The sequence below is a fragment of the Siphateles boraxobius genome, unplaced genomic scaffold (assembly GCF_051911475.1).
Source record: "Siphateles boraxobius isolate OS27281-9 unplaced genomic scaffold, OSU_SipBor_1 12, whole genome shotgun sequence".
Taxonomy (NCBI): domain Eukaryota; kingdom Metazoa; phylum Chordata; class Actinopteri; order Cypriniformes; family Leuciscidae; genus Siphateles; species Siphateles boraxobius.
In genome coordinates, this window is record NW_027508722.1 from 19,041,385 (window position 1) to 19,055,539 (window position 14,155).

Sequence of the window (14,155 nt, forward strand, 5' to 3'; positions counted from 1 at the left end):
GTAGCTACTCAATATGATATGGAAGAAGAGGATTTTGAAAGTCTAATGCATGAATCAGATGTTCGTGGCTACTTTTACAAGCCGCAATATAGCGGAGAGCAGCTGAGGCTGATGGAGGAACAGGAGGCAGAAGACCTGCCTGTCGCGGACGAGTAGCCCGGACTGGCTCGTGGTGGGGCGGACTGGTGGTGCCTGTGCTCCCACTGTGCGCCTATGGACGCAGAAATAGAGTCCGTCTGCTGCAAAGAATTTCAACTATGAGTTTGCCAACTAACTAGAAATTTTGTGCGAAATGAATTTCAAGCTCTAGTGGTAGCTAGCCTTGTAGACGGAAGAGTGATTTCTCTGATAGGCGGATACCTCATAGGCGCTGTTCTGGATTAGTGCGAGTAGCTTGCGGAGCTTTGCAATGTGGTGCATTGTGGGAGTTGTTGTCTTTCATACAAATGCAGCCTAAAGTTACTTTCTGTCTTTCATATGTCAAGAAGGCACCAAATTCGAAATTTATTTTACATTTTGACTACATATATGACCCACTTTCAATAAGGATTAATGTTGAAATGGGTGAAATGCTCCTTTAAACTGAGCACTGTTCTTCATAAAAATTCCTCAGGTTCCTTATATTCTTTGGCTTTCTAGTATCTTCTGCATAATTAAACCCTTTTTAACAGTATGCTTTGGAGATCCATCTTCCTACTCTGTGGACAACTGAGAGACGGTGAAGGTGAAAACCTTCAGGTGAAGGTGAAAACATTCACTGGTGCTCAAGATGGCAACACGATGCATTAAGACTGTGGGTTGTACAGTTGCTTTATTCATTTTGTTTAAAGATCTTTTTATCACTGTCTTTTAGAAGCGACATGAGATATTTACATTACCCTAATGACAAAAGTACAATTTACCCTGATCATCCAATTCAAAAAGTTTACACACACCAGCTTTAAATGCATATTCTGGGGTCAGCGACACCTACTCTAAGTTTTTATGCATTGGTTTAAAAATCACATGTGAACTGAATTTTCATGCCAAATATTTGTGGTGGTGTGAACAGGCCTTTAGTATGAATGCTTCTCTTTTCCATTCACACTCACAAGTGAATAGTGAAACCACATGACTTGTGCTATATGTTTCAAAACTTTGGGAGCCATTCGATGGATTTGTGTAAGAAAAAGACCATAATTTCAGTCTTTGTTCACTGACATTGAACTCTGAGAGCAGTAGCTCCTAAATCTAATTTCCGGTGAGGAGTAGGGGCACACAAGCACTGCAGGGGGGCGCAGGAGGTTGGCAGAAAAAACACAGAAATCAGCTGTTGCAATGTCATTCAAGTGTTGGTGCTCTGCCTTTATAAAGCGGCACAAACCGCCAATTCCACTGCAACCCTCTACAACGCAAGTAAATCACCCACATATGTGACTAAATAATGCCTATCATTAGCCAACTGGCTAATAAATTAATAGATTTCACTCGCCAGTTTCTGAGTTAGAAGCTACAGGGAGTAAAGTGAAAAAAATTCTTCTGACTGAACTTTTTTTAGGCCAAGACACATTCCTTTAACTTTATTTAAATAGTCGAGACCAATAGCGTTTTAAGGGGAGATGCTTTAAACAGCTTTAATATTGCCAGTTTGCGTATTTTAAAAGCTATTTTAATCTATGAAAAAGAATTACTTAGCTTGACAAATAATCAACCATCTACATAACTTTTCAGTGCATGTTTTTATTTATCTTATAAGACCAAACATGCTAAACTACATTAAAATATAGTTTGTTCCATGGCAAATGGTTTTGGCTGAGGGCAAAGTGAAGTTTTATTTAGGCTATTTAACTTTAGTCAGCTCTCTAATAGGCTACAAAGTTAATGTTTGACTGAATTGTTTGTTTTATTTCTCATTGTATAGCTTCTTTTAGACTACCTATTAGGCTACTTATACTTTTATACTGGATATTATTGATCATTAAAACTGACATTTAACAAAAAGAGACAGGGTTGTGTAATGTTATATTCTAAAATATATAAAATATTATTTATATATATTTTACTATGCATTCTCTTCACTGTATGTGTACATTTATAATAAAATAAAATGATACAACCCTGCCTCTGTTTGTTAAATGTCAGTTTTAATGATCAATATTGTTTCATATTTTTAAAATGAAAACAAAATAGCAGCAGGGTTCTGTTTTATATTTCGTTTTGTTATAAATATATGCAGTGAAGATAATCAATGTGCGTTGCGTGAACCACATTTGTTTGGCCAATATGTTTATGATAATATGTTCATTTATAAATGAAAAGAGGCGTTTTATATATATTTCGTTTTATTGTTGATGAAAAGAGGCAGAGTTGTATTTTATACCATATTTCGTTTTATTGTTGCCTAAAATATACAAAGACATAACCGGAGTAGCCAGAGCGCGCTGAGTGACGCGATCAAGAACGCCGCTGCGCTGCTGCTGCTCCATTTGCAGAATAACCGGACTCGCGTCCTCTTGTCCTCGGAAGTTCGTTCTCCTGAGTTGAACTTGGCAAGTATGAACTACCAAGGACGCAAGTCCGAAGTTCCCGCGTTCTGTTTTCTATCATGCGCCGTGCACGTTTGCGATGACGTAATATGCACGCAAACGCACCAGGGTTCGATAGAATGAAGTTGAGTGTGAAACAAGACCAACGCTGCGGGGGGCGCCCGAATTCGCGCTCGAAAAAACACGCTCGAATTCGGACAGCAGCAAACCAGCTGTAGCCTGACATGCACTTCTCAAAAACTAAAATTAAATGAGTGAATACGGAGCAGTTTTTCCGTGAGCGGGAATTGAAAACTCGAAGTGGACCTTAAGCGAAGTGATTACAGAATGCTTAGAGTGGAGAGAGGAAATTGCTTTCGCTCCAATCCAGGCTTTATCACATCCCCCTCAGCAGGGTTAACACCTCGTCTTTCCTTAATTTAAGACCTATTCAAACTAAAATTAAGACATTTATCACACTATTTAAGAAACGAAAGCCCATTTACGGCCTTAAAATTATGAAAAGTGATTTAGGGCATGGACAGACGGGAACCCTGCAATTGACGGACATCCGTCATAGACTCACTGCAATTAACGGAAATCCGTCGTAGCGACGGAGAACTTTAATCCCTGAAGCTAGGTATAAGTTTAGCACAGATATATTTTTAAAGTGCACTAATGCAATTAGGGCTGCAGCTATCGATTCTTTTTGTAATCGATTAATCTAGCACTTAATCGATCGATTAATCGCATATTTTGTGTGTGTGTGTTTTATTAACAGAATAGTTATATTAAACTTGTGTCTATTTCAGTTAAAGCTGTTATAAGTTATATACTATAACTTATATAGTATGCAAGTTATAAAGCTATCTCATATGTGAATTTTCATTTAAGATGTTATAATATAACCACTCTACCAGAATACACAAATATGCTTAGATGCTTAGTTTAAGGCTGAAGAAGAGCTGTAACGTGACTTGTTGAACACGCAGTAAAAGCTGACACACTTTTTGTTCAGTGCGTTTTAACTGAAAAATGAGTATTCTTTATTATTATGTATTATTATTATGAGTATTATTTTGTTGTTGTCTGTATTTGGCAGACGTGAAATACAAACAAGGTCTCGCAAAGACTGCAATACAATATTTGATCCTCCATCACGTCCCGGTGTGTACAGTGAATGCATGCTGAAATTATTGTTGCGTGGCTACATAAAAGTTTAAGCATATGTGATGCATTGCTGCAATTGGTCTGACTGGCGTGTGTGTGTGTGTGTGTGTGTGTGTGTGTGTGTGTGTGTGTGTGTGTGTGTGTGTGTGTGTGTGTGTGTGTGTGTGTGTGTGTGTGTAGGGGTTCTTTTTTTAGGCTATACTCTTGCAATTGAACGTGATAGTTACGTTTACTACTTAAAAATGTCATCAAAGCTAAAAATCATATCTAGTCAAACCGCATCACGACATCGCTACAAATACAGTATGGGATTAAAATCAGCGAACATCAATAGGCTTAGACTACGGTACCTTGTTTCAGCGAGTTAAGTGTATTAAGTGAATTAAGTGTGTAATGATCCCACACTTTAGACAATTTCTGCCGTTTATTTACATATTTATTCTCCGCCATCGCGCCAATTATTTCTTCCTGAACAGGTCCGTGTGAATAAACGGTCCGTGTGAAACAATCAAATCCCTGCACCGCGCGTATAGTGCTAGGTAAAGTGCTAGTGCATTGGAATTTAAAGAGGCTTCGAGGCAGAGTTTTTGCCTCGAGGAATTTTTGTAATCGAGTAACTCGAGGAATCGTTTCACCCCTAAATGCAATTGATGTCAATGGCAGCGTATTCAATGCACCATAAACTGTAGTGTGAAGGTGCTGTTGCTTAGCTGAGACCACTCTGTGTTTCTCTCACACACGCAAAGACAGAGAAAGAGTCTTACCACGCAGAATTGATGCGCTACATGTAAATGATATTCTTTGTTGTATTTTGAAATTATTCAGCCTTTAAGAACAAGTACAAGCCACTGCCGGTTTCTTTGGTAGTGGGTGGAAATAATGCGCAAGTGCTCACCTATTACATCACATCCGTTTTGATTTAAGCAAATCAGTTCACTTTCACTATTTGGACAAGCAGTTTTACCTTAAATTAACATGAGGGCAAGTAAAAGATGACAAAATGTTCATTTTTGTGTGAATTATCCCTTTAAGGAGCACATTTTCTTGCAAATTAACACAGACAGATATAAAATATGTGAGATGGTACCTTGCGTTCTCCTTCATCTCCAGATCCATTTTCACTGTCACTGTCTGTCACCCTCTCCTTACACTTCAGGTCAATAGAGCTACCCGGATATGAGTCCTCTGAATAAGACACGACAATAGCAAACAATAACTGTTACAACAGAATGACGCAATTGCTAATAAATAATTAGAAAAAGAAATGTACATCTTCACTTAATGTATTTTTAAGACCCTTATGGAATCAAGGACCAGAGGAAGTGTCTCAGAAAAATGAAGTCTGACTCACCAATGACGTCATCATCCCCCTCTTCTTCACAGATGACCATACGCTCGTCATCGCTTGTGATGTCTTCACTTACCCCCCTCTGCGTCTGAGTGAGAGCACCCCGCCTTGCAACCTGACCACCATCACCACACATCTAAAAATACAGGAAGAGTTAGTTGAGCATGAATCTCTGAAAATGTGTCACTTGCGCAAGTGGGCATCTAATACCTGTGCGAGCTCAGCGAGTGCCTGTGGATTGCCTCTCTCACTCCTCTCCAGATTGTGCATGGCGCTCTGAGAGAAGGCACGAGGACGGGGCAATTGACCATGTCCTTCACCTCCGCCTCGCTCTGACACGCTCACCATGCCAGGCCCCACACCTTTAAGCTCCATCCCCATTGAAACAGATGGAGGTTCTGAAATAGAAGAATTTAATATATATTTTGTGCATTCACAATGGAAAAAATAAACAACAGGCCACAAGTGCCCATCCACTTTTTCCCTTTTTCAATGTAAAAGGTCTGCAAAGTTTTAAAGATCAAAAAGCATGATAAATAAAGTTATTGTCTGCCAAAAGAAAGAATCGATTGTGAACTGCCGAAACGCGCTGTCAGTAATTCCAGTCATTGACCTGCATACGTAACAAATTTGTATAATTCCCACCTATGGTCTTACACTGGCCGCCCTCAAACACTGCAGCTTGTTGGTATTGTGTGCATGTCAAGAAGACGCTGTTTTCTGTGCTACAGAAGCATATTCTCTTTGAATACACTTCCAAAGGATGAGGATGTGAAGAGTCAGTAGTTAAAATTACCACAGAGATACAACAGCAGTATAACCTTTTGACAATTGTTTCTCAAATCTCCACGAGGTTAACGCAGAATTTGCAAATTAGTAGTTTTGGGGGTTTATATTGTGTAGGTCTCCGGCTAACCCACATTATTAATGTCTTACTGAAATACTTCTGCTAATCAGCTGTGGGCCACTGTTACCTAAAACTGTGTCAATTAATGCAGATTGTCTGTTATTATTACTACTTTGAGTAATAATAAAGGATGGAGCGCGATTTTTTTTTACAAACTTTAATGTTACATCAGTAATTCACGTTAGTTCTCGGCTAACGTATGCACTGTTATAGATACTGTTAATAATACAGTTCCCACATGTGCAATAAATTAGAAAAACACACATCGGTTTGCTGACGGACATACACTTGTTAATGCTGATGAAGAGGAATTACAGTTTCAACATCTCATAATGTACAACAAACTGAGTCGTGTATCACTGAGAAATGTCCAGCTGAATTCGTCCTTGCGATGGCGGTTTGGGTTGAACAACTAGATCTTCCAATTTTTCATCATTGCTCCTGCGCTCAAATTGATATGGTAAAATCAGTGTCATCATTACTGTCTTTACAGTGCATACATTTGTTATATTGTAATGGCTATTTAGTTTCTGACATGCGCTGTAAACCATAGACCAATCACAACAATCAGAGCAGAGCAGGCTCGCGGAAAGGAGGGATTTAAAGAGACTGAATCTTTGGACGAGTCGTTTTAGAGTCTGAGAAATTAGGTAATGTGCAATGTATATTATGAGAAAATGATAGTGTGACCTTTGAAGCATGTAAACCTGTTGTAGGAGACCTCCAAAACAAAATTAGGAACCTTTAAATTAGCATAATAGGGGCACTTTTCAGTTGTTGATCATGTATATAAAAACAAAATTTCAAGTTTATTGCAAAAAATGCATATATATACAAATAATGAATTAGTTTGAGAACGTGGGGAGACTGACTCTGTTTCGCCATTCGCAGTGCTTCATTGGAGTGGGCGGTTGCCGAGAGCTCTTTTGGTGCATTTGCACTACACAATTCTGATTGGTGCAGATTTCTTGGCACAATCATGGCTAGTGTAGTTTTTCACCAGGAATTGTGCTGCTAAATAGGAGTATTAAAAAAAATAAGCTGTGGGCTGATGGCTTCAACAAAAGCATTTACCATTGATTAACAACCTCATAGCTCACAGTAGGTTATCGTTAAAAATCAATTCCCCTTTGGAAAAAATAAATGGGATTTTTAATAAATGGGAAAAATAAAACGGACTCGAGGTTGGGGTGGGGGCGACCCAACTTGCCCTGATGGGTCATCACTATATCTTACATTTCTTGATCATCTATATGCATTTTATGCCTTGAAAACTTGCAAACACCTTTAAAAAATGTCAAATTATCTAGCTTGAAGAATGACTAATCTACAAAACTAAACTAATGTTTTGCCTAGTATAATTTTTCCCCCAATGTATTACTGTCTTTGAGATTCTTGGAAATATTGATCAAAAAAATATAATTTGCAGCTATCTTTGTATAATTGAAAAAAACTTTACTGATGCAAAAAATCAGCCAAGTGATAAATAAAATCCTTATTGTTGAGCCCTGAAGCTATATACAATTAAAATTTAAAATCCTTCCAGCTATTAAAAATGCTGATAAAAAATTGAACCAATTAAATCACAATTACTTTAAAAAAGTGCATCAGTTGCTAAACTATAATTGACATTAACACACTGCACAGTGACAGCTGCACTGCCTGTCCTGTTCCACACCTGTGGTTTCTGACATGCTCCTCTCGCGGATGTCTTTGCCCCCTGGAACACCACGTCCATCACTGCTGGATTTCTTTCTGTCCTTATTACACCATTTCCAATCAGGATGTGCCTTAAAGTGTGCCTCCTTCACCTGTGAATGAATGGCAGAAACATTTACAAAGGGCAGGATTGACTTAATGGGGGTTATTTAGGTGTCTAAACGTGCATATCTGCAAGTGTAAGACCGTTCAAGTAACCTGAAATGCAAGGTCGTGGTATTTTTGTTTTTCTTTGGGTCCCAAGGCATACCACCACTCTCCAAGTATCTTGCTGACAGTGCGGTTGTCCTGATTTGGGTGTCTCTGATGAACCAGTGCACGATGCCGCTTGCTGAAGATCATGAACGCGTTCATGGGTCTCCGGATGTGGTCTTTCTCCCTCTGTAAAGTGAGAGAGTAAGAAGGAATGAGTAAATGTGTCTGTGCAAGAGAGTGAGACTGTGCAAGCATATACTATCGTTCAAAAGTTTGGGGTCCGTATGAATTTTTTTTGTTTTTTTGTTAAACTGATAAAAAGTGTCAGTAAAACTTGTACATTGTTACAAAAGATTACTATTTCATATAAATCATGTTGTTTTCAACTTCCTTTTAATCTAAGAATTTAAAAACATTTTTTTTATGGATTTCACAAAAAAATTAAGCAGCACAACTGTTTTCAATATTGATAAAAATATGAATTGTTGCTGGAGCACCAAATCAGCATAAAGGATCATCATGTGACACTGAAGACTGGAGTAATGGCTGCTAAAAATGAAAAAAATTACATTTTAAAATATATTAAAACACAACCACATGAAAAAGTTAGCGTCCCCAAAGTTTTAAATGATAGTGTACATGTGTAAACGTTTACCTTGCCAGGACTGGTCTTGTCATCTTTGGGCAGTGCACTGAGGGACTGAGATCTACGCTTTCCAGGAGACGCAGAAATTGGCGGATCAGGAAGAACACCGGGGAAAAACCTGGACACAAAAATCGCAGTTAATATTAAATGTTAACAGAGGAGGAGAATCAGTGGGGGACCCAGCAGTATGCGTAGATTATCCCAGTAAAATAATAAACTGATATATTTTCACATCTACCTCTACTAAACATGTAAACAGCTCACTCTGAAACAATCTCAATTTCTTGCTTACAACCAGGAATATTTTTCCTCACATTACAAGCATCACTACAAAAGAAGCATTTGATCCAAGAGGCTTATTTTAAACAAGCATGAGAGCCCATCATCATCATCCGAGTTATTTTATTAATTGCAAAGACATTGGAATAAATGTATTTCTACTTGCATGCACATCATTCTTAAGATGGATTTTTCTTTTATACAAGTATTTTGGTATTAGTTAACTGATAAGTATTACACTGTCACAACCGTATAGCTACTGTGGACCAAAACAGGCTCAAAAGATCCTCCAATTTCACTTTTGCAACCCTCAGGGCCCTTCAAGTGTGCCGTGAAACAATACAGCAGAAAGCACAGAGCCAATTACTGAAAACTGCAATGCACAGTGTCAATGAGCTACTACTTTGCAGCCCACCGCCAAGACAGAAAGCACAGAGCTGCACAGAGCACTAATATCCAGTGTACAATATTAAAGAGATGGATGCTTCACAAATGTAAATAACACCTTAATGCAAAGATAATACAATAAGCTTAATGGGTAAAACGCATTTAGCAGGAACTGTACCAGATGACTTGATGATTACACATTTTATATGTGAATTATAAGGGAAAGGGAAAAACAAGTGCGAGAACTGTATTCAGATGACAGTTCATTAATGTAAATGCTGCTGTCATTCATAGACACAGGAGAAAGTAGAATGCTTTTGTTCTCCCTTTCTTTGTGGTGCCATTATACAGCTCTTTCCACAAAAAGGAATACCAGCAACAAAACACATTCAAACAGAATGACACATCTCACACACAACACACACTAGACCACTCACGGATCATCCACGTCACTTTCTGTTTCACTGTCAGGTCTCTCTCGCTCCGCATCCTTCTCTCTCTCCGGGGGCAGTTCATCAGCGGAGGGTGTGGGGCGTGAGGAAGGGTTATGTGCTCCCTCTATAATCTCCTTCAGCACTGACCCGCTGTGAGACTCTGAAAGTGAAAGACGAGTTATTCATTACAGCATATTTAATGAATCCCTCCAATCTGGCAACCTCGGGGGTCAATCGTTGCACTGGGTAATGGCTAAATTACAGAGGCTAGAGTTACAGAAAGTCACTGCAGATGTGACAGGGGATGCCAAATAGATAACAGAATCCGGACTATCCCAGGAAATATGCTTCCAAATGTTTTAATATCGACCACAATTTCTTTTATATAATCTCAAAAGGATAACAAGCTAATTTTGGAATCAAACAATGGCTGTATAAAGTAAATTACCTTTCTTAAGAGGAGCTGTCTGCGGATGACTGACAGTTTGTTGGCCATCACCAGGTTGTGCCGATGGATCTGATTGGGTGGGTGCCAGGAAAGGGACCAATGAATGCCAAGGAAACACTGGAACCGATCTGGGCTCAACATTAGTCCACACTAGAGGAGAAAATAACAGAGCAATATTCATTCAAGCCAGTATTAACACCAAGTAATAAACCATATCAACAGCCAAATCAAAGACTGACAAGCCACATAAATGACGATGTATATAATAAATATTGTACCATTAGCTGCTTGGAATACAAAAATGTCTCACTATTTATTTATGATGTTGACGATATGTACACATTTCAGTGTTCCTCTCCATAATATCTAAACCATTAGTAATTTTACAAAAGCCATCAAAATGAAAGAGGAAGAGCAAGGATAACAGACCAAAACTTCTCATATTATATAAGATGCAGGCTAATAAGTAATTTTATTTATGAAAGCTATTATGTTGATAAACCAAGCTATCATAAATATTTAAATATTATAAGAGTAAACTAATGTAGCTTCAGTACAATTTTGTTTCACGAGGGTCGTACATTACAAAAAAGTAATTCTGACTGTCATGAATACAGTAAGTGCATGGACAAATTGTTTCCAAATTATATGAAGAAAGCAGTATTTGGCGCCAAATAATCACTTCAAAATAATATGAATTAACAGAATATGCCGTTACAACTACAATGCCACGATTTACGAATTCTTAATTTCGCCTGCAAAACAGTTCATTTTTCCTTTTATAAGGGAACAAAAATTCAGACACGTTGAGTAATATTGACTGACCAAACATGCTGAGTCCTTGGCGAAGATACTGCGGGCTTTCCGATGAAAACATGGTTGAGTTAGGGGCTTGAAATGCTTTTTTTAAAAAAGGAAAAACTTCACAAACATGAAATATTACATAGAAGTACTGTTTCAAACGTGCATCTGATAAAAGATTTTTTTTTTAAAGTCCTTGCGATTAAAAATGAAGTATCCACATGATGCTTTTCCCAGACAGGTGATGTTGACTCCAGCGATGAAAATACGCGGCCATAATCGATGCTGCCAGCATCCGTCTAATGGAGTTTCACGTTGGTACCAAATGTTCTTGTTATGACATGCCGTGGTGTAGCCACACTAATCTTTAGTTCATGGTCTCGTCCTTCTGTTTTCTCAGATTTATTGGCTCAGACACCAGATCATATTCGAGTAAAAATGATGACAGCGTGCTATCAGGTACCGCACATAAGAGAGTAAAGCGCCGTTCCACCTCCAGGCACGCGCAGAGTATAACAAATGACGAACTTAGCGTTAAAACACTTTCGTGTACACAGTTACTATTATATAGACTGTTTCGGTTCGAATGCGGAAACTGGTTTGGTTTATTTGGATGATGTAGTTTATTTTTGGTCCTGTTAGCCCCCTCCTTGTCCGAGCTTGTTTACATTGACGGATAGCTGCGGGGATGAAGGGGTTAAGTAGGCCTCTCGGTCATCCTCGGGCTCGAGTAGTGCAACAGTCCGCGACCTGAGCTCACCTCAGCCCAGGGGGATATACATGTACAAGATCACGATTAATAATTCATTTGGCAACAAATTACATTTATAAAATTAAAGAGCAATACAGGCATTAAACAACCAATGCCTAAAACGTGAACACGGTTATTTCAGTAAATCGTCGCGAAAATGGGAAGCCCAAATCTGCCAAATTAGCAGGTTAGCATGCTCATGGGTGCTACTACACCCGCAGTACGAGTGTAATTTATTCTTTGGGTTGCGACACACAACGGAAGCGATTTTCTATTTAAAAATACTAACGAAAGATAATATCATTCAGGCAGGGACGTGATACGTATCAAATGCTTAATAATACAAGGCCATATGTAATACACATCCGTCTTTTTCACGTGGCCAGTATTATTCTACCTGGCTGTCAGTGCCACTTTATCAGATCCACATCCTGTTTCACATCTGATCCAAATTCATCAGTTTGGCGTACATAGCCTGGTTTCCCGACTAATATCTGATTGACAAACGCATAATTACATCCTGCATAGCATACAAGTAACCGGACTCTTTATGTACTGCCACTTTGGTTTTGGGGCTGCATGTGTGAGATCCGGACCTGGTTTCAGAAGCTTAGTTCCAGATGAGTCCGTCCCCTCGGGAACGCCCCTGGTATCGCATCCGCACCGCCGGGCGCTACAACAGAACCTGTCCTCATGTCACGGCGCAAAACTGTAGCACTATACCAAAACACCCAGATTTAAAAAAGGGAAGAAACGACCGTGTCCGGCAGTGAGACACTACCAAAACCAGAGACAGAGAAATAGGCAAGCAACACCTGACCAACAATCATTAGTTACACTGTAGTAGCACTGTAGCTGTTCGTTGTAATTACTGTTTGTGATACACACAAAATCTTTTTTATTCCTAATTTAGAACTAGTCTTCATGCCACTGAAATGGTCAATACGTAGCTATAAATACTAGTTCGCCACAAAATTCCCCTTTTGACTATATCCAGAATAATAGCAGCATCTCATATTGTCAAAGAAAATGAAACCCCTGTAGATTGTACAACCGCACGCTGATCCTGTAATCCTTAACGCGGAAAGCATCGTTTTGTCTTGCTCTCCTTTATCTTATACTTTTTCTTTGGAGGGTTTATTTTGATCAAGTTCAATCCGAATCAGGCTTAAAAACTAAGCACGTTTCCCTAAAACTGAATTCTAGTTGCAGCGACTTCTCTTGTTAAATGCCCGCTCCGACACCCCCTCCCTCGTACACACCCCGGCCCAAATAATTCTCATCCAAAGGGCTAATCGTGCAGTAAACTCCTCGCCTTCGGCTCTGACACACTCGTGGAATTAGTAATAAATCCACTAACATATGACTGCGCGAAACGGCCAAACTCCGCCGTGCTCTAACCCGCTACGGACAACGGCGGGGAAATAGAAAAAAGAGAAGAAAAGCTGGTCAGAGATGATCCGGCGCAGTGCTGTTGTGATGAAATGTGGGGTTTTAATAGTAAGAACAGCCCCTAAAGTCCAGTGCGATTCTCCTGCATCAGGGTCACTTTCCGATCCGAGGCGACCCGCGGCGGCTCACTCTCTGCTCGCTCTGTAGGTGCTCGTAGTAAAGAAGCCGTTGTGTCATAACATCACTCAGTTGGCCACGACTCTTCCCTCGATTTCGCTCTCCTCTCTCATTTCGCAAACCCGTTCTTTTTTCTTTCTTTCTTTCTCTTTCCCTCCCTCTTCCTCCTGTTGTATAGTAGACTGCCCTCTTTCGTTCTATCAGCGTGTGTCAACCTCGCCCAGCCCGTGACCCGCCTTTCACTCTTTAAATGATTTTAGATTGGTCTACGACGCAACCTAACGTAAGACAATCCAACACGCTGATTGGTGGAAGCGTGCGTTGGAATGTCAGTCATATGCAAATCGTTTTTGCCTTTCGTCTTCTCGATGGACGCGGCTGAAAACGAGCTAATAAATAATTAACACCCGAAAGAATCTGGGTTCTCGTGATATTTGGTCCCATGGGGACGTTAAAGCTGCCGCTGTACTCTTAACAGACAAAGAGGCACAGCAGGTCATAACATGAACGATATATATTCGGGGATTTGCGTTTATTATGGGTTAACGAATGCATTGTTTTAGGACAGATATATAAGACTCAAAGGCATGTGTGACAACAAATCCTCAAATAGCCTGGACAAACTCGCTCCATTCACAACAGTAGTTAAAAAGTAATACTATTTTTTGTGGTCATTACAAAGAAGAGGGCGCCATAAACACACGTAAATATTACATCTATTTAAAGGGATACTTCACCCAAAAATGAAAATTCTGTCATTATTTACTCACCCTCATGTTGTTCCAAACCTGTATTATTTTCTTTCTTCTGCTGAACAAAAAAGAAGATATTTTGAAGAAAGTAGTTAACCAAACGGTTTCTGGTCACCATTGACTTTCATAGTATTTTTTCCATACTATGGAAGTCAATGGGGTCCATCAACTGTTTGGTTACTGATATTCTTTAAAATATCTTCTTTTGTGTTCAACAGAAGAAAGAAATTCATATAAGATTGGAA

The 14,155-nt window shown here is 39.3% G+C and overlaps 1 protein-coding gene across 2 annotated transcripts in view; it reads right to left on the bottom strand.

Annotated features, from left to right (window-relative positions):
• The window catches only part of cicb (capicua transcriptional repressor b), a 53,991-nt gene that overhangs the window by 17,095 nt on the left and 22,741 nt on the right, over window positions 1–14,155 (bottom strand). Inside the window, exons 1-9 of one of the 2 annotated variants that reach the window (XM_077209870.1) lie at window positions 10,863–13,380; window positions 10,038–10,187; window positions 9,593–9,749; window positions 8,499–8,607; window positions 7,847–8,029; window positions 7,608–7,740; window positions 5,233–5,420; window positions 5,026–5,158; window positions 4,762–4,859 (exon numbers count right to left, since the gene is read on the bottom strand). In XM_077209870.1, the coding sequence (XP_077065985.1) occupies window positions 4,762–4,859; window positions 5,026–5,158; window positions 5,233–5,420; window positions 7,608–7,740; window positions 7,847–8,029; window positions 8,499–8,607; window positions 9,593–9,749; window positions 10,038–10,187; window positions 10,863–10,914 (1,203 nt within the window). In that variant the 5' untranslated portion in view covers window positions 10,915–13,380. Of the gene's footprint in view, window positions 1–4,761; window positions 4,860–5,025; window positions 5,159–5,232; window positions 5,421–7,607; window positions 7,741–7,846; window positions 8,030–8,498; window positions 8,608–9,592; window positions 9,750–10,037; window positions 10,188–10,862; window positions 13,381–14,155 lie in introns of those variants that run through there. The other variant, XM_077209866.1, reaches the window with a different exon arrangement.